We start from the raw sequence: 24,939 nt of genomic DNA on the forward strand, positions 1-24,939 counted from the left end.
TCCCCTGGAACACACACCCACTGCATGCAGAGTTCCGTTAACGAGATAAATGCACAGTAACGCACCTAAACTCAGATTGACCTGGCAAGCATGGAAAATAGTGCTGGCATAAGCAGAAACATACAAGTACTACAGTATTAAATATTATAGAATCATTAAAGGGTAACCCTTCCAGGACTTTTTTTTGTTTGTTTGTTTGTTTTTTGCATTTGCTATCTGTGCTAGAAGTTTGTTTGTTATTTTATTTTAGCTTGCTCAGCTTGTGTCAACTTTGTCCAGTTTACATTGCTAAAGAAGGAATCATTACGCTGATTTTTGATGCCAAGTTAAATAATAATACACGTATCTCTTCTTCTACTATAATCTCTTTTCTACTAATGGCCCTTGGCAGATGGAAAACCCACAAGTGGCGTAGATGTCAGCTCGTTCCATGGTCTGTCCGACAGGACACTCCAGGAGCTCAGGAGACCTGCGGTCCAGGCATTCAGTTTCGAGGTAAGTGCGGCCACACACACACACGCACACACACAAAACACTCTAAGACTCAAATCAGCGAAAACCTGGACCAGAGAGTCCAACACAGCTCTATAGTTTCAGTAATATGTCCTGGTCAACAGTGTTGAATGCTACAGCACTGCGGTTCTTCCACAGTGCAGATTTGGTTGTCATTGAACACTTTGACTAGGGCAATATCAGCACTGTGGTAACCATGGAAACCAGACTGAAAGATATCAAATCGGTTGGTTTTCGCTAGAAATATATTCAACTGTTGTAATGTTGCTGATAAAAGGAGGGTTGGGGACTGACCTGTAATCCTGCAGCTGCAACTTGTCCAGATTATTCTTTTTCTGTAGTGGTTTGATAACGGCTGCTTTCTAACGCCTGTGGAGAAATACCTGATGAGAGGAATGAGTTTATTGTTTGAATCAGGCACAATGACAGGCTGTGCGTGATTTTTTCACTGACATTTAATTTGAGTTGGAAATTAGACATATGATGCACAAATGATAGACAAAAAATGAGCTAACACACACCATTAGTGAATTAATGTCTAAGACTTCTACTAATGTTTCATGGAGACATTGACCATTATACAGTGTCAATAATGAGCATCCTGCTCCTCCATCTGCAGAAGCTCTTATCTGTGTGCACCATTACTTGTAACAATATACTTTGATCCAGAATAGTTTCAGTAAAAGCTCTTTGCTTTTCATCCACACTCACTGTAACATACTGTGGGCAAAAATGTTATACCTAAAGGAAAAGTTGTTCTATAGACATTTGGCTCCTCACTTATAAAATAATCAAAAATAGTCTTGAGCTTTAGTAGGAGTCAGGTTTGGCAGGGAATAATTATAATATTTGCTAAAGGCAATTATCAATAAAACTAGTCATTTAGATCAAAAGTACCAAGTCCAGACATTATTGTTACCATGGAAAAAATAGTCAAAGAGTTCAGTCTCCTGCCTGATAAGGCCGAGGTTTTAAAATAACAGATGATGGTATAGATCCAGTGTTATCTGAAACCAAAGCTTCAATAAACACAGTCAACATCTCTCAAAGATACAAAAGTTTGTTAACAAAACAAATTCAACTTTACAGTTAAAACGTTTTATTCAATCAACTCAGGTACTAACACACAACTAAACCTAAGGGGGGAAATAATAATTAATAATTAAACTTTTGATTTAGTGTTTAATCAATCTTAACAATGAACCATATTAGGCTTAATTGTGATTTTATACACATTTCATTTATTACAAAAACAAACTTAACATAGTCAGATATTTAAATTCTTAACTTCTTTAAATACTTATGTCAGCTCCAAGATATTTGGATGAGATCAGAATAAACACTGATTTCACGTTTTATTAGTTTAAGTTAAATAGATTATTTACAGTACATGGTTCATATTTATATTCATATTTATCTTACAAATATACTGAAGCATGAAAATGTAAAATGTTTGATAATACTAAAATGGTTTTACAGTGCTGATGACCACTAGCACTGGATCTATCTTTGCTTTCTACCTTTCACTACATTCGTGTTTATTTTAGTAAAATTCACAAATTACTGATAAAAACAATCCATTCAATCTCCATATTTTGTTCCCACAGCCGTTTCTTGCCGAAAGCTGGACGGTGGGCAGGCAGACGTTGAGGTTTGTCTCAAGCTTGCCAGCCCCATGCCTGCTCTCACTCAGCTGTGCCATCTTCCATGTCAAGATGACTGTCAGCTCAGTAGCTGGTCCAAGTTTTCTACCTGCACAGCTGACTGTGTGGGCGTCAGAACCCGCAAGAGGATACTAGTAGGTCAGTACCAGACACTTGTGTCATACAGCTGAAACCTAAAAGTTATACATTTTAAATGTGACTTATAATCTTTTTTTGTTAATGTCTGACAATTAATGAGATGTTTTCTGATCTAGGTCAGTTGGATTATCAAAGTAATTTTTAATTGCTAAAAACCAGATTAATTAGAGAGACAGAGACAGATGCTTCTAAAATATTTCTTCCAATTTAAATGTTTATACATTAGGAAGACCATGCATTTAAAAGTTTGAGAAAACCTAAATGGTGATGACATGGATGGGACTGAAACACTGACAGAAAGAACTGGACTGAGCTGTGCCAACAGCGGGCTCTGGATGTTGATGGCAGTTGATTTAATTTAGCATAGCTTTGTCATCTTGACACATTTCTTATTCCAGTCTTGACTATGATCATTAAAATTCTACCTACTGATTACTGAAGGTGTATGTTGGGGTGTGTGTGTGTGTGTGTTTGCGTGTCTTATTTTGATGTGCATCAACCAATCAGAGTCAAAACTACACCTATTGATTTATTTCAGAAAGACTCAAGAAGTAAAATCTACCAGGCCATATTCTACTTTTAAGACAGAGTCATGTCTTTCATATGAAGTGTTTTTCCTTTTCTTTTTTCTTTCTTTTTTTTTTTTACATTTGGTCCTCACTTCTTGTCAGTTGGTGACGGTAATGTTCCAACCACCATTAAACAAAAAGTAGTAGAAGAAGAACCAATCACAGTCTCTAGAAGAAGGCGTCTCTCCCAGCGATGGGGTCACCCTCACCTTCTCCCCAGGATGGAAATGGGCAAAACCTGATTTGGTTTCACCGGTTCCGTCAGGAGAAATTGGCCAAAATTCAAACACACTGTTGTAAGAAGCAAAAATGTTTGACCCTATTATACAGTTTAAAGACAACTCACTCTGCAAAAACTATGGAAATATATGTATCATTATTTTCTGTTTATTAAAGATAAATGATTGTGGTTTTGACTTAAAACAGAAAAGATTTAGTCTGATTTAATATCAGATAGTGGGGGGAAAAAAAGTTTTTGAATATTTATTTATTTTTTGTCAAAGTAATCAAGACAACACAGCTTTTTTTAAACCTAGCCATTCCTATTTTTCTTATTATTTTCAGGAAAAAGCAAAAAGCGTGATCAGTGCAAAAACAACCAGATGTATCCTCTGAGTGAGACGCAGTACTGTCCATGTAATAAATACAACGCCCAGCCTGTAGGCAACTGGTCAGACTGTATTCTCCCTGAGGGCAGTCGCATGGAGAGCCAGCCTGGTGTGAGGGTGCAGGGAGACATGAAGGAGTGTGGCCAAGGATACCGCTACCAAGCCATGGTGTGCTATGACCAGGACAACCGCATAGTGGAAACGTCTCGCTGCAACAGTCATGGTGGGTTTTTTATGGATCAACTTCTACAACAAAAACAAAGCATGCTTCAGATATTAAACAGAAAGCTCATTTGGGGTATATCAAATGATTTCTCTGTAGAATTATAATATGCTTTCTGCAGAGGACAGACGCTGCCTAACATCTTATGTGACTAATTGCAGGGTATATCGAGGAGGCTTGTATCATCCCCTGTCCATCTGACTGCAAATTAAGTGAATGGTCCAACTGGTCACGCTGTAGCAAGTCATGTGGCAGTGGGGTCAAAGTTCGCTCTAAGTGGCTCAGAGAAAAGCCATACAATGGTGGAAGACCTTGTCCCAAACTGGACCATGTGAACCAGGTGAACTGTGGGGTTTTATTGATACTTGATTTATTTGTAAAGGAGCAGTTCATAAGGAGATTTTAGCCAGTGAACAACAGTGAAATATGTAATTAAAAAATGTAAAAGCACAATTACTTTTGAGCTATAAAATAGTCGATCAAATGACAGGAAAAAGTAACAAACACAAAATCATACAATATCCACAAATGAAATCAGTGCATATTGTCATATTTCATTAAAATGTCAAATTTAGTTACTTTAGAACAATGATCTCATTTACACTTTTTGTCTTTATTCCTGTGCCAAATGGATTTCATCTCAAGGCTCAAGTGAGTACATTTGAAACTTTTTGATTTGTTTTGACTTTTTGGAAAGAAATTGTCATTATTTCTGAAAAGTTAATTTTACATTTAGCTGATGCCAAATGGATGACATGATCATTTTTGCAGTATATCTTGGTTCACTTGATTCTACTCAGAATTTGTTAAAGTTTCAGCCTGGTAACTGTGGTGTGTGTGTGTGTGTCAGGTGTATGAGGTGGTGCCCTGCGTCAGTGACTGTGGACAGTATGTCTGGGTGACAGAACCTTGGAGTGTATGGAAGGTCAGCAGTGTGGACCTGAAGAGTAACTGTGGTGAAGGTGTGCAGACCCGAAAGATCAGGTGAGATATGATCCATGTTGTGTCACACACAGAAGATATTGTTTTTAAGAATTTGTTTTTGCTTTATCAGATTGCCTGCGATGATATATTTAGCATTAATGTGTTTACGGAGTAAAATCATTACAATTTCTTTTGACAGTCATGCAGATTTATTGAAGAAAACAGTAAGCCCTGCCTCTGATGCTTAGATTTTGTAGAAACTCATTGCGTGTCATTTTGATCTTCCTGTGAACAGGTGTATGCTCAACACAATAGATGGCCCATCAGAGCAGGTGGAGGACTACCTCTGCGACCCAGAAGAGATGCCTCTGGGAGCCCGGAACAGTCGCCTGCCCTGCCCTGAGGACTGTGTGCTGTCAGACTGGGGAGCCTGGAGCGCATGTCCTCTGGTAGGAATGGCTTCAGATTTACTCTCACAGCTCTCTCATTCTTTACGTTAAGCATGGCCAGTTAGAGAGAGTAATCATTGATCAAGCTCTTTCTTTTTTTTTTTTTTTTACATTTTTGTAATTAGAGAGGTATGTTAGAGGGTGTCTGGAGGGTGGAGTCTCACTGGGAAAAAACAGTGATAGATTTTAGTGCCAGTAACTTGTCTAAGTCTTAAACATTTTTTCAAAGAATTGTGTTATTTAAATGCTTCTTGCATAATGCTGTTACTGTTAGTAGTAAGGAGAGGCTGGAGTTATTTTGTGTAATTTCTCTGATTACAAACCAAAATATGCTTATTGCACAAAAGTTTATTTTGAGGTGCTATTATCTTCAAGGAGACAGAATTACTGATTTATCCTCTCCATGTAAAGCATAGCACTTACGATCCATTTTTAAAACAGCAGACAGTGAGGAAGTCAGACTGTGCTGCTTCAACCTGCACATTTCTGTCAAACTGGATTCATGTTTGGTCAGCAAGTTGTTTGTTGTACCAAGTGGCCACAAAAATTAAAATAACAACTGGGAATTCCTCGTTCAATGGGGTTCAGTGAAGGGTTGCCTTCATGGCAGAAGATGGGAAGTTCTGTGCAGATGTGCATCATGTATTTCTCATCCAGGATTCTTTCCTCTGCCTGTAGCCCTGCAGTGAGAACAGTACACGGCTCAGGGTTGCTTTCCCACTCCGGAAGCCAGGAAAGGAGAAGAAATGTCCTCCGACTAAAGAAGCTGAACCGTGTAAACTCAACATCAACTGCTTTCACTACTCATACAACATCACAGGTGAGATGGATGAGCAGCCCGGTCAGCTCTGATCAGGATTACACTAATATTTTACTAATCCCATGTGTCCTCTCAGACTGGAGCACCTGTCAACTCAGTGACAGAGCTGTTTGTGGATATGGCCTCAAAACCCGCATGCTTGACTGTGTGCGAAGTGATGGAAAATCTGTAGACCTCAGTTTTTGTAAAGAGGTGAGACATGTGCCGCCAAACTTTGTCTTCAGACCATTTGTTTTTATCACTTTTAAGAGTTGATGAAACCCAATGATGTTTCATTGCAGCTGGGTCTAGAACGGAAGTGGCAGATGAATGCTTCATGTGTGGTGGAATGTCCTGTCAACTGCCAGCTGTCTGAATGGTCACCATGGTCGGAGTGTACACACACCTGTGGCTTGGCAGGTATGTCTGTCTGAGCCTGACTTTGAAATGTGCATTTTAAAACTCAGCTGACCATGTGGAAGTACTTCCTGTGTGATAGAACAGCTAAGAAACAAGGACTGTATGCTGGTCTACTATGGAGGAATTTTTCTGCCATGATCCAAGAGCACACGTTTTCAGTTTGAAAACAGGATTTTATGTCTTTTGGTCTCAAAACTTTTAATACATTTGCTTACATTTTTATTTTGAAAGCAGGACTTCATATCTTTCTTCTCAAAACTTGTAATGCTTGTACTCAAAACTTCTCCTCGCGCTCAGACGAAGTCTCTGCTCAGACTCTGATTGTGACTGTTGATTGGGAAAAAAATGGTTCCTATTGGTTCTTTCAATTCTAAGGCCTCCCTAAGCCAACCTCTCAGACAGGATTGCACTGTGTCCTCCTTATTTCTGAGCAGATCAAGACTCAATACTTTTTCAGAGAAAATGATCAAACACTTCCATCCATCCATTCATCCATTTTCTAACACCTTGTCCCTAGTAGGATCAGGAGGTGCTGGTGCCTATCTCCAGCGAACGTTTCGGGCGAGAGGCGGGGTTACCCTGGACAGTTCGCCAGTCTGTCGCAGATGATCAAACACTTGACATTCCCTAATTAATTTCCCAAAAGAAAGTAATTATTGGATTAGAAAATTGTTTACCAAATTCTTGTTTTAAAATTCTTTACATCATTGTTAGATCATCACCCTGCCCAGGAAAAAATTGCTAAAAATGATAATGTGGTTAATGCCAGTGATGATTGAATGGAAACTTCTGGTCAACATTTCTTTAAGGTGCACAGCTAGTTACTTTAATAAAAAAGTGTTGTAGATTCTGTGTGGTTAGGTGTTGACAAAAAGCTGCCTTTCTGAAGACACATCACACTTTTTTGGTGGTTCTAATTCTTCACATAATATGATCCACTGCACACATCAGGTACCTAATAGGCCAGAAAACACTCTGTGGCTAACCTCTCTTAAAATAAGCGTGGAAAGCAGAAATGCTTTATGATGTGAGAAATGATAGTGTTACCGGAGAGGGATAAAAATGTCCTTGAATGTAATTCCATCAGATCAGGTCATTGATTGGTGGTCCATTACAAGAATGAGCACGGGGGCTTAGAGAGCACTCTGCTTTGCAGGGTTCCTTGGCAGCACCAGCAGCTAGAAGCTGTACCAGGAAATAATAAACCAATAGAAGCTTTAATTGGCAACTGTAATCTATCCCAAGGCGAGAGTGTGTTTTTCTCTTGGACTGAGAGCCAGCATGCTGGAGAAAGCGAGTACTCCCCCACGTTCCTGCTGCTATTTATTGGGGCCTGCCATGCAAAGCAATGGCAGGAACCTATTGCTATTCTCCCAAGAAAAGTTTCTTTATTATTGGGGCCTGCCATGCAAAGCAATGGCAGGAACCTATTACTCTACACCCAACAAGCGTCTCTTTAATATTATTGGGGCCTGCCATGCAAAGCAATGGCAGGAACCTATTACTCTACACCCAACAAAGTGTCTCTTTAATATTATTATAATTCTTTATTTTTCTTCCGTAACCGTTAATGCGGCTCATACCGCTGGGTGCACACCTACAAATGAGGTATCAAAACGTGCAGAAAATTCACGCCATTGGAGCTATTATTTCTGGTGGGATTTGGGGTTAACGTGGCGACATAATTCGCAAAAAACTACGAAAAAAACCCCATTATAAGTCAATGGGAAAAATCCTGGAAATACCCTATTTTTGAGGATTTTCTGTGTCGTCACAAATTCACCTAGAAATGCCATTCAAATTTCATTTTGTAGATACGTCTGTGATCTCTTCAAAAGTGAAGACGGCTCGTCGATACCAGTTACGGTTTGTCCACAATTTGCCTCTAAGCGACCCAAACTTTCTCATTTTTGCTGAAATTACAGTGACAGCCGATCTCGGTTCAGATCTGGGCACAACATTTCTTTCTCTCATCACTGTAAATGCTCTGAGTGAGGTACAGATATGAATCTCGGGACTATCGCAGAAGACACATTGAACTGTCATACGCTCGAAACGCTTTTCGAATATGTATTACGGTTCCCGAACAAGAAGGATTTGTTTCCAATGCTTTTTTTCAGTAAAGTGTGTTTGCTCAAACACACTTGTGTGTTTGAGAGCTCACAGCTCAGAGCTCACACCTGCTGAGACCATTATTTGCCATAGCAACGGAACTCAAGAGGCTATTGGCTGCTGATTTGGACTACGAATACGCATCATTGTAGTTCTATCTATCCTCAGTTGAAACAGATCAGGACTGAGAACTGGCCTTTAGAACTACTGCTGCTATGGGCTGTATATAACTGATTTAACTCAGTATCTGTTACACATGGGATTAGTTTGGAACTTTAAAATGGAGCATAATAATAATTTCAAAATAAAAGCCTTGAATAGTTTTACATCAGGTAATTGCTGTTTTTGGCTTTATTTGACGTTTTCATCCAAAGCACTGTTACACATGGGATTACTTTGGAACTTTAAAATGGAGAATAATAATAATTTCAAAATAAAAGCCTTGAATATTTTTACATCAGGTAATTGCTGTTTTTGGCTTTATATGACTTTTTCATCCAAAGCACTGTTACACATGGGATTACTTTGGAACTTTAAAATGGAGCATAATAATAATTTCAAAATAAAAGCCTTGAATATTTTTACATCAGGTAATTGCTCTTTTTGGCTTTATTTCACTTTTTCATCCAAAGCACTGTTACACGTGGTATTAGTTTGGCCCTTTGAAATGAAGCATTCTGAAAATTTCAAAATAAAAGCCTTGAATAATTTTACATGACGTAATTGCTCTTTTTGGCTTTATTTGACTTTTTCATCCAAAGCACTGTTACACGTGGTATTAGTTTGGCCCTTTGAAATGAAGCATTCTGAAAATTTCAAAATAAAAGCCTTGAATATTTTTACATCAGCTACTTGTGTTTTGAGCATTATATAACTATTTCATGCTCAAATATTACTACAATATTATCACCTATTACTCTACACCCAACAAAGTGTCTCTTTAATATTATTATAATTCTTTATTTTTCTTCCGTAACCGTTAATGCGGCTCATACCGCTGGGTGCACACCTACAAATGAGGTATCAAAACGTGCAGAAAATTCACGCCATTGGAGCTATTATTTCTGGTGGGATTTGGGGTTAACGTGGCGACATAATTCGCAAAAAACTACGAAAAAAACCCCATTATAAGTCAATGGGAAAAATCCTGGAAATACCCTATTTTTGAGGATTTTCTGTGTCGTCACAAATTCACCTAGAAATGCCATTCAAATTTCATTTTGTAGATACGTCTGTGATCTCTTCAAAAGTGAAGACGGCTCGTCGATACCAGTTACGGTTTGTCCACAATTTGCCTCTAAGCGACCCAAACTTTCTCATTTTTGCTGAAATTACAGTGACAGCCGATCTCGGTTCAGATCTGGGCACAACATTTCTTTCTCTCATCACTGTAAATGCTCTGAGTGAGGTACAGATATGAATCTGTCCTGGCCTTTAGAACTACTGCTGCTATGGGCTGTATATAACTGATTTAACTCAGTATTAGTTTGGCCCTTTGAAATGAAGCATTCTGAAAATTTCAAAATAAAAGCCTTGAATAATTTTACATGACGTAATTGCTCTTTTTGGCTTTATTTGACTTTTTCATCCAAAGCACTGTTACACGTGGTATTAGTTTGGCCCTTTGAAATGAAGCATTCTGAAAATTTCAAAATAAAAGCCTTGAATATTTTTACATCAGCTACTTGTGTTTTGAGCATTATATAACTATTTCAACCCAAGGACTATTACGCATGGGATTAGTTTGGCCCTTTGAAATGAAGTTTAACAAAACTTCCAAAATAAAAGCCTTGACAACATTTTAAATCGTACCGAACGGTGCACGTCCGCCTCGCTTAACGTTCTTGCGGTTCTCCGCGTGCCACTGCTTACGTCGCGGCGTTCTTTGGCGTCGACGCCGATTTGTGGCGCGACGACGCCGGGCCCGAACCCCACGGCCGCGCCTTGGCAGGCCCCGGCTAAATTTCTTCCGAAATTTTCTAGTTATAATTCTTTATTTTTCTTCCGTAACCGTTAATGCGGCTCGTACCGCTGGGTGCACACCTACAAATGAGGTATCAAAACGTGCAGAAAATTCACGCCATTGGAGCTATTACTTCTGGTGGGATTTGGGCTTAACGTGGCGACATAATTCGCAAAAAACTACGAAAAAAACCCCATTATAACTCAATGGGAAAAATCCTAGAAATACCCTATTTTTGAGGATTTGCTGTGTCGTCACAAATTCACCTAGAAATGCCATTCAAATTTCATTTTGTAGATACGTCTGTGATCTCTTCGAAAGTGAAGACGGCTTGTCGATACCAGTTACGGTTTGTCCACAATTTGCCTCTAAGCGACCCAAAGTTTCTCATTTTTCTTCAAATTAGAGTGACAGCCCATCTCGGTTCATATCTGGGCACAACATTTCTTTCTCTCATCACTGTAAATGCTCTGAGTGAGGTACAGATATGAATCTCGGGACTATCGCAGAAGACACATTGAACTGTCATACGCTCGAAACGCTTTTCGAATATGTATTACGGTTCCCGAACAAGAAGGATTTGTTTCCAATGCTTTTTTTCAGTAAAGTGTGTTTGCTCAAACACACTTGTGTGTTTGAGAGCTCACAGCTCAGAGCTCACACCTGCTGAGACCATTATTTGCCATAGCAACGGAACTCAAGAGGCTATTGGCTGCTGATTTGGACTACGAATACGCATCGCTGTAGTTCTATCTATCCTCAGTTGAAACAGATCAGGACTGAGAACTGGCCTTTAGAACTACTGCTGCTATGGGCTGTATATAACTGATTTAACTCAGTAACTGTTACACATGGGATTAGTTTGGAACTTTAAAATGGAGCATAATAATAATTTCAAAATAAAAGCCTTGAATAGTTTTACATCAGGTAATTGCTGTTTTTGGCTTTATTTGACGTTTTCATCCAAATCACTGTTACACATGGGATTACTTTGGAACTTTAAAATGGAGAATAATAATAATTTCAAAATAAAAGCCTTGAATATTTTTACATCAGGTAATTGCTTTTTTTGGCCGTATATGACTTTTTCATCCAAAGCAATGTTACACATGGGATTAGTTTGGAACTTTAAAATGGAGAATAATAATTTCAAAATAAAAGCCTTGAATATTTTTACATCAGGTAATTGCTGTTTTTGGCTTTATTTGACGTTTTCATCCAAAGCACTGTTACACATGGGATTACTTTGGAACTTTAAAATGGAGAATAATAATAATTTCAAAATAAAAGCCTTGAATATTTTTACATCAGGTAATTGCTGTTTTTGGCTTTATATGACTTTTTCATCCAAAGCACTGTTACACATGGGATTAGTTTGGAACTTTAAAATGGAGCATAATAATAATTTCAAAATAAAAGCCTTGAATATTTTTACATCAGGTAATTGCTCTTTTTGGCTTTATTTGACTTTTTCATCCAAAGCACTGTTACACGTGGTATTAGTTTGGCCCTTTGAAATGAAGCATTCTGAAAATTTCAAAATAAAAGCCTTGAATAATTTTACATGACGTAATTGCTCTTTTTGGCTTTATTTGACTTTTTCATCCAAAGCACTGTTACACGTGGTATTAGTTCAGAACTTTAAAATGAAGCATACTGAAAATTTCAAAATAAAAGCCTTGAATATTTTTACATCAGCTACTTGTGTTTTGAGCATTATATAACTATTTTAACCCAAGGACTATTACGCATGGGATTAGTTTGGCCCTTTAAAATGAAGTTTAACAAAACTTCCAAAATAAAAGCCTCGACAACATTTTAAATCGTACCGAACGGTGCACGTCCGCCTCGCTTAACGTTCTTGCGCTTCTCCGCGTGCCACTGATTACGTCGCGGCGTTCTTTGGCGTCGACGCCGATTTGTGGCGCGACGACGCCGGGCCCGAACCCCACGGCCGCGCCTTGGCAGGCCCCGGCTAAATTTCTTCCGAAATTTTCTAGTTATTCTTTATTTTTCATCCGTAACCGTTAATGCGGCTCATACCGCTGCGTGCACACCTACAAAAGAGGTATCAAAACGTGCAGAAAATTCACGCCATTCCAGCTATTACTTTTGGTGGGATTCGGGATTAACATGGCGACATAATTCGCAAAAAACTACGAAAAAAACCCCATTATAACTCAATGGGAAAAATCCTAGAAATACCCTATTTTTGAGGATTTGCTGTGTCGTCACAAATTCACCTAGAAATGCCATTCAAATTTCATTTTGTAGATACGTCTGTGATCTCTTCGAAAGTGAAGACGGCTCGTCGATACCAGTTATGGTTTGTCCACAATTTGCCTCTAAGCGACCCAAAGTTTCTCATTTTTGCTCATATTAGAGTGACAGCCGACCTCGGTTCATATCTGGGCACAACATTTCTTTCTCTCATCACTGTAAATGCTCTGAGTGAGGTACAGATATGAATCTCGGGACTATCGCAGAAGACACATTGAACTGTCATACGCTTAAAACGCTTTTCGAATATGTATTACGGTTCCCGAACAAGAAGGATTTGTTTCCAATGCTTTTTTTCAGTAAAGTGTGTTTGCTCAAACACACTTGTGTGTTTGAGAGCTCACAGCTCAGAGCTCACACCTGCTGAGACCATTATTTGCCATAGCAACGGAACTCAAGAGGCTATTGGCTGCTGGTTAGGACTACGAATACGCATCGTTGTAGTTCTATCTATCCTCAGTTGAAACAGATCAGGACTGAGAACTGGCCTTTACAACTACTTGCTGCTTTGGGCTGTATATAACTGATTTAACTCAGTAACTGTTACACATGGGATTAGTTTTACACTTTAAAATTAAGCATATTGAAAATTTCACAATAAAAGCCCTGAATATTTTTACATGACGTAATTGCTCTTTTTTGGCTTTATTTGACTTTTTCATCCAAAGCACTGTTACACATGGTATTAGTTTGGCCCTTTAAAATGAAGCTTAACAAAAATTTCAAAATAAAAGCCTTGAATATTTTTACATCAGCTACTTGTGTTTTGAGCATTATATAACTATTTTAACCGAAGGACTATTACGCATGGGATTAGTTTGGCCCTTTGAAATGAAGCATCCTGCAAATTTCAAAATAAAAGCCTTGAATATTTTTACATGACGTAATTGCTCTTTTTGGCTTTATTTGACTTTTTCATCCAAAGCACTGTTACACATGGTATTAGTTTGGCCCTTTGAAATGAATATTAACAAAAATTTCAAAATTAAAGCCTTGAATATTTTTACATCATGTAATTGCTCTTTTTGGCTTTATTTGACTTTTTCATCCAAAGCACTGTTACACGTGGTATTAGTTTGGCCCTTTGAAATGAAGCTTAACAAAAGTTTCAAAATAAAAGCCTTGAATATTTTTACATGACGTAATTGCTCTTTTTGGCTTTATTTGACTTTTTCATCCAAAGCACTCTTACACGTGGTATTAGTTCAGAACTTTAAAATGAAGCATACTGAAAATTTCAAAATAAAAGCCTTGAATATTTTACATGAAGTAATTGCTCTTTTTGGCCGTATATGACTTTTTCATCCAAAGCAATGTTACACATGGGATTAGTTCGGAACTTTAAAATGGAGCATAATAATAATTTCAAAATAAAAGCCTTGAATATTTTTACATCAGGTAATTGCTGTTTTTGGCTTTATTTGACGTTTTCATCCAAAGCACTGTTACACATGGGATTACTTTGGAACTTTGAAATGAAGCATACTGAAAATTTCAAAATAAAAGCCTTGAATATTTTTACATCAGGTAATTGCTGTTTTTGGCTTTATATGACTTTTTCATCCAAAGCACTGTTACACATGGGATTAGTTTGGAACTTTAAAATGGAGCATAATAATAATTTCAAAATAAAAGCCTTGAATATTTTTACATCAGGTAATTGCTCTTTTTGGCTTTATTTGACTTTTTCATCCAAAGCACTGTTACACGTGGTATTAGTTTGGCCCTTTGAAATGAAGCATTCTGAAAATTTCAAAATAAAAGCCTTGAATAATTTTACATGACGTAATTGCTCTTTTTGGCTTTATTTGACTTTTTCATCCAAAGCACTGTTACACGTGGTATTAGTTTGGCCCTTTGAAATGAAGCATACTGAAAATTTCAAAATAAAAGCCTTGAATATTTTTACATCAGCTACTTGTGTTTTGAGCATTATATAACTATTTTAACCCAAGGACTATTACGCATGGGATTAGTTTGGCCCTTTGAAATGAAGGTTAACAAAACTTCCAAAATAAAAGCCTTGACAACATTTTAAATCGTACCGAACGGTGCACGTCCGCCTCGCTTAACGTTCTTGCGGTTCTCCGCGTGCCACTGATCACGTCGCGGCGTCCTTTGGCGTCGACGCCGATTTGTGGCGCGACGACGCCGGGCCCATGCCCGACGGGCGCGCCTTGGCAGGCCCCGGCTAAATTTCTTCCGAAATTTTCTAGTTTTTATCTCTATTCTGGCTGGGAGGATGTTCCTCCCTAGAGGAGCCGTGTCTGTAAAAGAGCCATGAGCAGTTAGACACTTGATTTATTTATAGTTAATGAACAGAAAGCAGCTTTATTGTGTCATCATGTATAAAAATATAAGAAAATAAATGTTTTCTTCTTTTGGGTGAAATCGTTGCCGTGCATTGATAGCCTCAGCTAAAACTGGCACTGGCCAGTGTGTGTGTAGGCGTGCACACACACATGTACACCCATCTGCCTAACGCCAAGTAATCTGCAGCTGGAAGATGGATGGATGGATGGATGGATGGATGGATGGATGGATGGATGGATGGGGATGGATGGATGGATGGATGGATGGATGGATGGATGGATGGATGGATCCCTATCTGTTTTTTGATGTCACATGGAACCATACACTGAAATTACAACTTTGTCTGTAGAATCTGCTACAACAGAAACAAGCATCCTAACTCTTCCCATTGTTTCTTAGATTTACAGTTTGTCAGAAAAGTGTCTTTACGATCATAAACAGACACAGATTCACTACTGTACTGATGTGTTTTCCTCTCTTTTAGGTACACTGTGGAGGACACGAAGTGTAATTCAGGCCCCTCAAGGTGATGGCAGGCCGTGCCCGTCCCAGATGAAACAATGGAAGCCTTGTCTAGTAAAGCCATGCTACAGCTGGCGATACAGCGCCTGGTCAGACTGCAAGTCAGATGTAAGGGACTCCTCATCTTTTTGTCTCTCTGCATCAAGTTAGATAAACATTGTTGCAGGTTGTACTTGAAACACCCAAATGTAGATGATTTTAACTCCAGGAGCTGGAACACAACAAGCTGAAAAAGGAGGTAATTCAAAAAGACAAGCAAAACTGTCCCAACCGTTAGCCAGGCAGTTTATTCCGGCTGTATCATATCAAATATACACAAACTCTTAAGTATTTTATTTGGATTCTATGTAAAAGATCAACACAAATTATATTGCAGAATTATGAAGAGCAATGAACATAAAATGTGATTTTGAACGTTTTTGTCAAGTTAAACATTGTCATTGTGGGGACGGTTAAACGAATATAAAGTGTTAATTTTTTGTAACATATTAAGTTTTACATATAGGATAAAAAGTTCACCTTTGACCTCATGTGAGATCACTTAATTGTCATGTTTTAATGATTAATCATGAACATCAATTTGGCCTCACTTCCAGACACTTTTTGTTTTCGACGGTTCTGATCACCTATGTCTTCCTTTTCTCCTTTAGTTAGGACAAAAACCTTCCAATTTTCAAATGTGTTGAAGACTAACAACTAATTGTCTAGATTAAATGAGCTGCTGAAGCTCCAGAATGTGAAGCTGTGGTAACTTTTTTAAGAGGTTCTTCTGTTGTGTGTTTGATCAGGCTGCGAGGTGTGGGGAAGGCATGCGCTTCAGGAACGTGTCCTGCTTTGTGTCCGATGGTTCCGGTCAGCAGGACAGCAGCGTGGTTGATGATGAGCTATGTGGAGATGTGGAACTTTCAGTGAATGGAGACAGACTAATTATTCTGCAGGAGCTTTGTACTGTCCCCTGCCCAGGTACACTAACCACACTGATAACAAGATGACTCTAACAACTGTGTGTGTCGACATTAAAGCAATACTTTGAAGTTCAACTCAATTTAAAAACAGGAACTTGAAGTATATACTGTATGTTATCTATAGTGTAAATAATAAAGAAACATTAATTCATGTTTTCCCATATCAAAACTTATCCAAAGGTATTTAGTACGCCTATAGTGTCATTTTGAGTGCTTAGAAAGACTGAAAAGGTGCTAAATAAGTTCATTCCCAAAAAATTTTAATGGAAGTCATTTGACTTTGATAATAAATATGCACAGTAGAAAATGAGAAACAAAACACAAATATTGGTTTAGTAAAGAAAATGTAGCTCTTCCACACATATTCAAAGTACACACTTTTTCCAAAATCGTTTGACCTTTTCCAAAAGATAGAAAATACTTGGATAAATCTGAAGTGACCAACTCTACACTGAAAACTGATTATTTAAGAAAGAGTTAGATTTTTCTGAAACCTTTTTATTCGTGATAAAAGCAAAAGCAATCAAATGCATTTCTGTTACCAGTATCGTCATGCATGAAAATAAGAAAACACTATAAAAAGGTGTTTAAACATAGACAACAATTTTCGAATTTGATCGCCAATCTCCAGTTTATAGAATGTAACATTATTCTATTTGTAAAAGCAAAATAGAGGCAATCTTTAATTTCTCAAAAATATTGTTCAAATCTTGTCTTGTAAACCCGGTGCTATCATATAAACAGCTGACACATTCATAACTTGAATGTGATATTGTTACCCTTTTATTCTGCACTGATGTGATGGAAGGAACATAATTCTGTAGGTATATATAGTCATGATGCTCTTTTTCATGGCAGTTAAAAATCTGCAATTAAAAAACGGAGAATAAGAAACAGGAAACGGACAGGACCACTCTAAGGTTGGTCAATTTAAAAAACAAACATGAAGGTTTCCAACAATGCAACACATTTGATATTACGCAAATGAGTTTGACACTTGGTGAGCAGAATTAGAATCCTAAGTTAACTTACTAGCTAGCTTTCTGTTCCTTGAAATGGTAACAAATACAGAGTAAGTAGCCGAAAATTTCTGCTGGAAACAGTTTAGCCATAATTAACAACAACTGCACTTTCTATGTTTGTCATTCATTTTAAGGACATAAACCACCGTTTCTGTGTTCTATGTTGTATATTACAGTTTTACTGTTTTTTTTAACCTGGAAATGTAAACATTTTGTTTGTTTGTTTGCCTTGCTATAGGAGAATGCTACCTGACAGATTGGACTGTCTGGAGTCCATGTCAGCTAAGCTGTGTGAGTGGGGATGACCTTGGTTTTGGCTCTATCCAAGTTCGATCCAGAGCTGTAGTTGCTCAGGATCCTGAAAACCTGCTTGAGTGTCCTGAACAAGAACTGGAGGCACGGCCATGTGCAGGTCAGATTAACAGAGCTTTGGTTAAGGCATTCCTCAGACGCAGAGCAGAAAGAAAAACTTGCTTTAAACAGTTGATGATGAAATGCTGGTGTGGCTTACATGCCTGATTTGTTACATACAAGTATTGACTTCAAATGAAATATGTTTCAGAAACTTGACATTTCCATTTAAATACTATTTTTATAATAGACTTTATGTAATACTGTAATTTTCTGAGGCATTTAGTTTTGGATTCTTTTTGTCTGTCAGCCATAATTATTACCATGACAAAAAATTAAGGTTTGACATTTTTCACTCTATGTATGATGAATCTATACTTGTTTCACTTTCTGAAATACGTGATAAAATGTAGTATTCACATATTTTGAGATGCACTACTGTGATGACGGTTTTGATAGTGAAGTTCATATGTGTGAGAAGGCAGACAAGGAAATATTCAACATATAATAGAAGAAAATGCAGATGTAGCCATTCAACCAGACCATGTGTCATCAGGCGGACAGTGTTTTGAATACAAGTGGAGGACTGGAACATGGAGAGGTTCGTCCCGTCATGTCTGGTGCCAGCGCTCTGATGGGATGAATGTCACAGGTAATACTCTGTATGCTCTGGTCATTTCAGACTGCTGATTGGTCCCAAATAAACACTCAGTGATTATCCAATAAAGCTGTAATGGCCAGCTATCAAGTGAAGAAATAACAGTAGGAGGAAGCTGTAGTACCAGAGAAAACTCACACAGTATAGGAGCACCTACTCACTGCTGAATGCAGCACTCTCGTACCTATTCACTGAAGGGCACTTGAGCATTGTGATGGTTTTCAAGGTCGTCAAGCTTTATTGTGCATTTGTTGGTCTTTCAGATATACTTTTAAACCAAAGCACTGTCTTGACTGACAACTCAAAAAACTATTTCGAAACTTTCTACTTCGAAAATGCAACAAAAACCTGTCATAGTACAGACAAAACAAAATTTCTTCATTTCTGGAACTTCCAGTGAAATTAACTAGAACTAGAACATTTTTTATTATTCTTCATGAAAACCTTTCCAGAGCTTTCATCCGTCAGCATACCAGAAGCAGTTTACATTCAAGGCTCCTTCTGCTGAAACTTCAATATTTAAACTTGATTGATTTAGAGTTTATTGGTTTTTAGTCCAACAGTTTGCTGTTGAAATCAAGACTGAATCAACCTAAGCATTCTATAACCCAATAGAGATTAAGTATGCTGTCTAAAATATTCATGCACTCAGATATGATAACAAAGGACAGGACTACCATGACGACAACCACAAGGGAACACCAAACTGTATGTCCACTGGGTGCCTGGAAAATGTCACAGAAAAACCATGTAGGAATCAGAGCTCCTAAAGTAAGACAAGCCACAGAAAAATCACATCAAACAGATTATTGACAGAACATCTAAAGCACCAACTGGACTGACTTCCATAAAGGCTATGATCATAACCACACATAAAGACCACTACTGAACCACAAAGCATGTCAGTTTGACCTCTTACATTCTGCTTTGCAGGTGGTTGTCTGGCAGCAGCCAAGCCAATGGCGGATCGATCTTGTGAACCTCCTTGTACTAAACCATGGTCTTTGTGCACAGAGGTGGGTGTTGGAAAGAGCAATGAAAATTGTTTATATGTAATTGTCATAAACCAGTGAAGTGCAGAACCCAAATGCAGAGAGAAAACAGTAAGTATATATATATATATATATATATATATATATATATATATATATATATATATATATATATATATATATGTGTGTGTGTGTGTGTGTAGCTGCCTTAAAATAAATTAAAAAGAAAAACAAAAGCCCAGTGATGAATCCAAAATGTTCCATCATGAGTGGGACTAATTGACTGGTTGCAACACAGGAGAATATGACAGCGAATTAGCTGACTGCAGTATATTTATGCATGAGAGTTGATTGCTGAATACGGAGCAGTTGGTTGGTGAAAAGCAAAGACTGACAAATCATAAAATAAAGGAAAACACAAAACCAAAGTCCCAAAGATGATAGTTTGTTTATTGGCTAAAAATAAGTATATATTTAATTTATTTACTCCAAATGCTGTCATCTCCAGAGTGTATTACATGCAAGGCACTTAAAAAATAAAACAGCTACAGTACTCTATTGAGAGAATTTGTCACGGACTGTTGGATCCTCCGGGCATCATGACTCCATTCTGTCTTAGAGAGCCAATAGTTAAGCCTGATTACTGACTTTATGCACACTGCTCTGTGATGCTTTAAACCCAGTTTTAGATTTAAAGATGAATGTCATAGTTCAAAAACCCTAAAATAACAAATAGACAGACACATCCATGGATATATTCCTGATTCCAAAAGCATTACTGTGAGAAGGCATGAGAGGACAGAGCAGGAGAAGGAGCCATCTTACAGCCCTGTCTGTGGACAATAGGACAAAGAGGAACTGCTTCCAGATTTCACCTGTGTTCAGAAGCAGCAGAATGAAACTCTTAGAATCTTCCTGCTGAAAATGAATGTCACAACTTTAGCTGATTTCAAAACAACTTAATATTATTCTAGGGGTTTATGCTCTGCCACAAGTTTGGAGCCCATGAAGTGTTTCCATTTAGTGGAGGCTCAGGTTGCAGACCTGTCACCTGATGGTGTTGTTTTCTGTGGTTAATCCTCGTGGCAGTCCTGCCCTCTGTTATCCCCTCTGTGTTTGGCGCTATACTTATGTGAGCTGACAGTATCACAGAGTGCCATGTGCTGCAATAGCCAGTGGGAGTGGATCACGTCAGGTCCTGACCCATTCCTGTCCCGCTCCTGTCTTGTTCTTACACCCCCCCCTCTCTCTCTCCTGGCCTCCTCCTGGTCCCTTCTTCTCTTAAGCTGTTACTTCACTGTGGCTTGAGCAGTGAAAATTTAAACAGTAATGTTCATTACGTTGCTGTAGAAATTGCATTAATGCTGTTTGTTTAAGAAAATAATGACACTCTGAGAAGAACTGCTTAACTTAAATTCTAAATGAGAGTCAGGATCAGTGAACAGTCTCTGTTTCCTCTCTGTCAGCTCTGCAGCGAAACAAGCTGTTGTTTGCACAACAAGGATTTCTGAGGGTGAGATTTCCTTTGGAGATTATCAGGTGCTTGGAACTCCCTGCAGTGCAATTTGCAAAGTCGGGGAGAAGAGGAAGGCAGATTTGGTTTTAATGCCTTTGCTGACACACAGACAGCAGAGTCACATTAGTCAAAAGAAAACCCCTGAAGCAAAGAAGTAAAGGAAAAGTTTAGTGAAATAATATTCTTTATTTTGCATAATAAGTTCTGTGCCACTTAGGATACTGTATATATCCTAAGTACATGACTAAAATGTATTTAAAATATTTGTTAAAAGAGAAATGTATCATTTAAAATAGTTTGTGAGACTCTTAAAAATAAAAGCATCAAACTTATCCCAGCTGCATTTTATCCGTCTTACATCACATTCTACAGTTTTTTTTGGTTTGTTTTTTTTATCCTCTCCAGGGGGTCTTTTTGTGGACTCTAGTGTCCCTTATATGAAAGTAGGCTGACAGGAAAGGGGGAAGGAGAGGGAGGAAGACCTGCGGCAAATGTCGCCGGGTCTGGGAATCGAACCCACGACAGCTGCGTCGAGGACTCAAGACCTCCAAACATGGGTCGCGCTATCTGCTATGAATAATGGATCTGATTTTAGACTGTAAATGCTGTCAAACATCAAGCAATGGTTTTAGGATTATTAATATGTTTTAGAGGGTTTTTTGTGTTTACTGCTGATTGTTTCAGCTCCCTTGTGACTGTAAATGCTTGATAAAGCATTGTTTTGTTGTAAAACCTTCACTGCTTGCTGTTTTAGGCAGGTGTGTGTGGCTGTGAAGAGGGCTACACTGAAGTGATGACATCTGACGGTGGGTTGGATCAGTGTACTGTCATCCCAGTGCTGGAGATCCCAACTGCAAGTGACAACAAAGCTGACGTGAAGACCATCCGAGCTTACAACCCCGTCCAGCCTGCAGCCAGCGCCCCGGGCAGAGCAGGGAGAACCTGGTTCCTGCAGCCCTTTGGTCCAGGTAAGACACTCTGGAAGGCTGGTTCTATACCTCAGACAACCTCTGGTACATTTCCATGCAAATATCTAAGCATGTTTCTGTTACCTGGGTTGAAGTGAAGATACTTGTTTGCATCACGAGATCAGCAGGTTAGTGTACAACATGCAGCAAACAGACTTAACAACTTGAAAGAGACAAAATAGAGAATATATCTTTAGGCATTAATTTTAGTTGTGTATGTGATGTGTTGTCATTTGTTTATTTATGTGGGTTGTCCTGATGAAATAGTTTCCTATCTCCATTACAATGCTTTGAAATATTTTGTACTGACTTAAAATCACAAGACTTATAAGCAATGGAATATTTTATTCTGAGCTTGATTTGTTTGTTGGTTTGTATTTTTTTGTGTGTTTATCCACTCTATGCATGTTTTTAAACTTTGATTAGTTCTAGAATGTGTAATATCATGTTGTTTATGAATTCCAAAATTTTACTTTTTATTAGGCCTTTCTTTATTGCATAAGATCTACTGAGATTAATAAAACTGGTTTCCAAGGGAGACCCGTTCTATATACTGGCAGTAACATTTGTTTTGAGAGTTGATATTGAAATTACAAGATGCATTTTGATTCTCACTTTTACTAACTTTACTAACTTTTACTAACAGAGTTAGAGCTGTACTGCCTCTTGTAGGCCAGAAAATGAACTGCAATAGTAAATATATAGCACTCAGTTCTGTGAAGAATTATCCTTTCTCCATTTAGGTTCTAAGTGTATAAGGTTGAAGAAGAGTCAGTGAGTTGAATTCATGAATTCCATTTATCAATACCAAAATACAGCTGGACCATTGTTCATGCTATTTTTATGAGCTAGCAGAACAAAATGACGTCTAACAACAGTTCACAGTTCTCCTTGTTGGCCTCTATCTAAGCTACGCCCTAAAGAGGGCATCCCTAGCCGCAAAGCTAATGTTAAAGGTTAGCCACAAAGCTAATGTTAAAGGTAACATTAGCTTTGCGGCCGTGTGTCGTGTGGGCGTGGGTGTGTGTGTGTGTGTATATATTTATATACAGTACCAAACATTTACAAATGACTTTTGACATACATGTGGCTTCTTTTGATTTTACGCATAGAAGCTCTATTGATTTTAGATTAAAAGATGGAATACAGCTTCTGTTTTTTTCTATTTTTGAAACATGATCAGAAATGCTGTTTTGGTTCATTAAACTTTTTTATGATACACACACAGAAGGAAATAATATCATGCAGACCACAGCAATGTAAATGAACACAAATAATGTGTGTGTGTGTGACTCTCTGTGCAGATGGGACCCTGAAGACTTGGGTGTACGGCGTTGCAGCAGGAGTGTTTGTTTTACTCGTCTTTATCATTTCAATGACATACTTAGCCTGGTAACGTACCAAACCCTTAACAATTATTGTCAATTATTGTTCCACATTTATCATTTTTTTCATAGCCTGTGTTGCCATTTATCAGCACTGAGTGATGTAATGGAGCTGACCATAAAGAAAAGTGTTTTAATGAACAAGTTGGAGGACATATGTGGTTTTGATAATGTATGTAGGATTTTTTATAACTTCATTATCTCAATATATATATTTCAAATTGAATTCTCCAGCAATTAATGTGACAACTATCAACACAAATCCCCGCTGTGGCAAAATCTGGCATCTAAAAAGTGCCACTTAGTGTGCCACCTCCAAGCAAACAGAACTATTATTCTAACTGTCATGGTGACCAACAAATCTCACCTCAGGAGGCAGCATGTTCCAATATGAACTGGCCATAAATACGGCTGTTTCTCTGAGGCAATTAGTTCTGAACAGATGTAGTTTAAAAGTAACAACATGAGCGTGTCTCGTACTAAAATCAACAGAACTTTAAAGCCAGGAAAAGGTTGTAGAGATGGTAAATCTTTTTGTTGATTACTTGCTTCAGGCCATGTTTTTCCTCCACTGATGCACTTTGTGTCAAACTCTGTCAAATTTGCTCTTTTTGATTAATAGGTCAGTGTTAAGTGGCTTAACAAAGAAAAATCATTCCACTGACTATCGTCAGGATTTTAAACAGAAGAAAATATCAGAGACCTTCAGAAATCCTGGCAAGTTGTAAATTAAAATCACTCAAATTATATTAGAAAAAAATCTGTCTGATTGGCAACAAATTACAGCTCAACTTTTGGCTACGAAGCACATTAAAACCACTGAAAACCCGCCGCATGAAAGTGCTGGTAATTTCATTTCTGTTAATCTATGTGAATAAAAGTTAAACAGCACACAGAGCATTTGTCTTGACAGCCAAAGCTGAGTTCTCAATTTTAAGATTTGTTGTTTTTGCTTTATCCATCCATAAATGGATGGATGGATAAAATAGAGCAATAGAACAATGACTACAATAATGTTTGAATTCAATTTTAAAAATTGTGCAACTCTAATTTTAAATGGTAAAATTAGAATTATTAAAATGGAAAATATGTAGGGAATGGTGTTTAACCACTGAATCAGTTTAACATGGTGTTTCGCCACAGACTCCAACTATAGGAATCATCTAGTTGAAACCATTACTCTGGCAAACTAAATGGACTCCTCATGAGCAGAAATTAAAGCTCCATCACATCCCTGCTCAGTCTCATTCATTAATTTTATTCATTGGTTTTTTGAGTTTCTCATCATTTGTCCCTTTTGTTCCTCATTTTGCCTTCCTGTGTCACCGCTCTCACACTGTGCTCAGTTATTGTGGTCGGTGCCTTTGCCGCAAGTCGAGGTCTGATTGTCCCTCAGACAGGACTTACTGGACGGAACCGAGCACCTGCACAGTGCCTTACACCTGCCCTGCCTGCCAGAAACTAGAACAAGATGAGTTCAATCGGCAGAGCCAGCTCCATCAGTGTGGTGCACCACTCCAGCAGCCGCCACCTTCACAGCTGGAGCACTCTCTGCCACCACCTCACTTTGAAACTCTTATCACTT

The 24,939-nt window shown here is 38.1% G+C and overlaps 1 protein-coding gene across 1 annotated transcript in view; it reads left to right on the forward strand.

Moving 5' to 3' along the window:
- thsd7a (thrombospondin type 1 domain containing 7A) overlaps positions 1–24,939 on the forward strand; it is an 86,339-nt gene that overhangs the window by 57,145 nt on the left and 4,255 nt on the right. Inside the window, exons 11-27 of the mRNA XM_023345187.1 lie at positions 392–495; positions 2,121–2,315; positions 3,449–3,715; positions 3,877–4,055; positions 4,361–4,366; positions 4,566–4,699; positions 4,935–5,088; positions 5,767–5,908; positions 5,985–6,100; positions 6,190–6,307; positions 15,460–15,605; positions 16,286–16,460; positions 17,723–17,896; positions 18,392–18,487; positions 19,427–19,509; positions 21,756–21,969; positions 23,274–23,361. Coding sequence (XP_023200955.1) covers positions 392–495; positions 2,121–2,315; positions 3,449–3,715; positions 3,877–4,055; positions 4,361–4,366; positions 4,566–4,699; positions 4,935–5,088; positions 5,767–5,908; positions 5,985–6,100; positions 6,190–6,307; positions 15,460–15,605; positions 16,286–16,460; positions 17,723–17,896; positions 18,392–18,487; positions 19,427–19,509; positions 21,756–21,969; positions 23,274–23,361 — 2,391 coding nt within the window. The remainder of the gene's footprint in view (positions 1–391; positions 496–2,120; positions 2,316–3,448; positions 3,716–3,876; positions 4,056–4,360; positions 4,367–4,565; positions 4,700–4,934; positions 5,089–5,766; positions 5,909–5,984; positions 6,101–6,189; positions 6,308–15,459; positions 15,606–16,285; positions 16,461–17,722; positions 17,897–18,391; positions 18,488–19,426; positions 19,510–21,755; positions 21,970–23,273; positions 23,362–24,939) is intronic.

The sequence above is a fragment of the Xiphophorus maculatus genome, chromosome 13, assembly GCF_002775205.1.
Source record: "Xiphophorus maculatus strain JP 163 A chromosome 13, X_maculatus-5.0-male, whole genome shotgun sequence".
Lineage (NCBI taxonomy): Eukaryota > Metazoa > Chordata > Actinopteri > Cyprinodontiformes > Poeciliidae > Xiphophorus > Xiphophorus maculatus.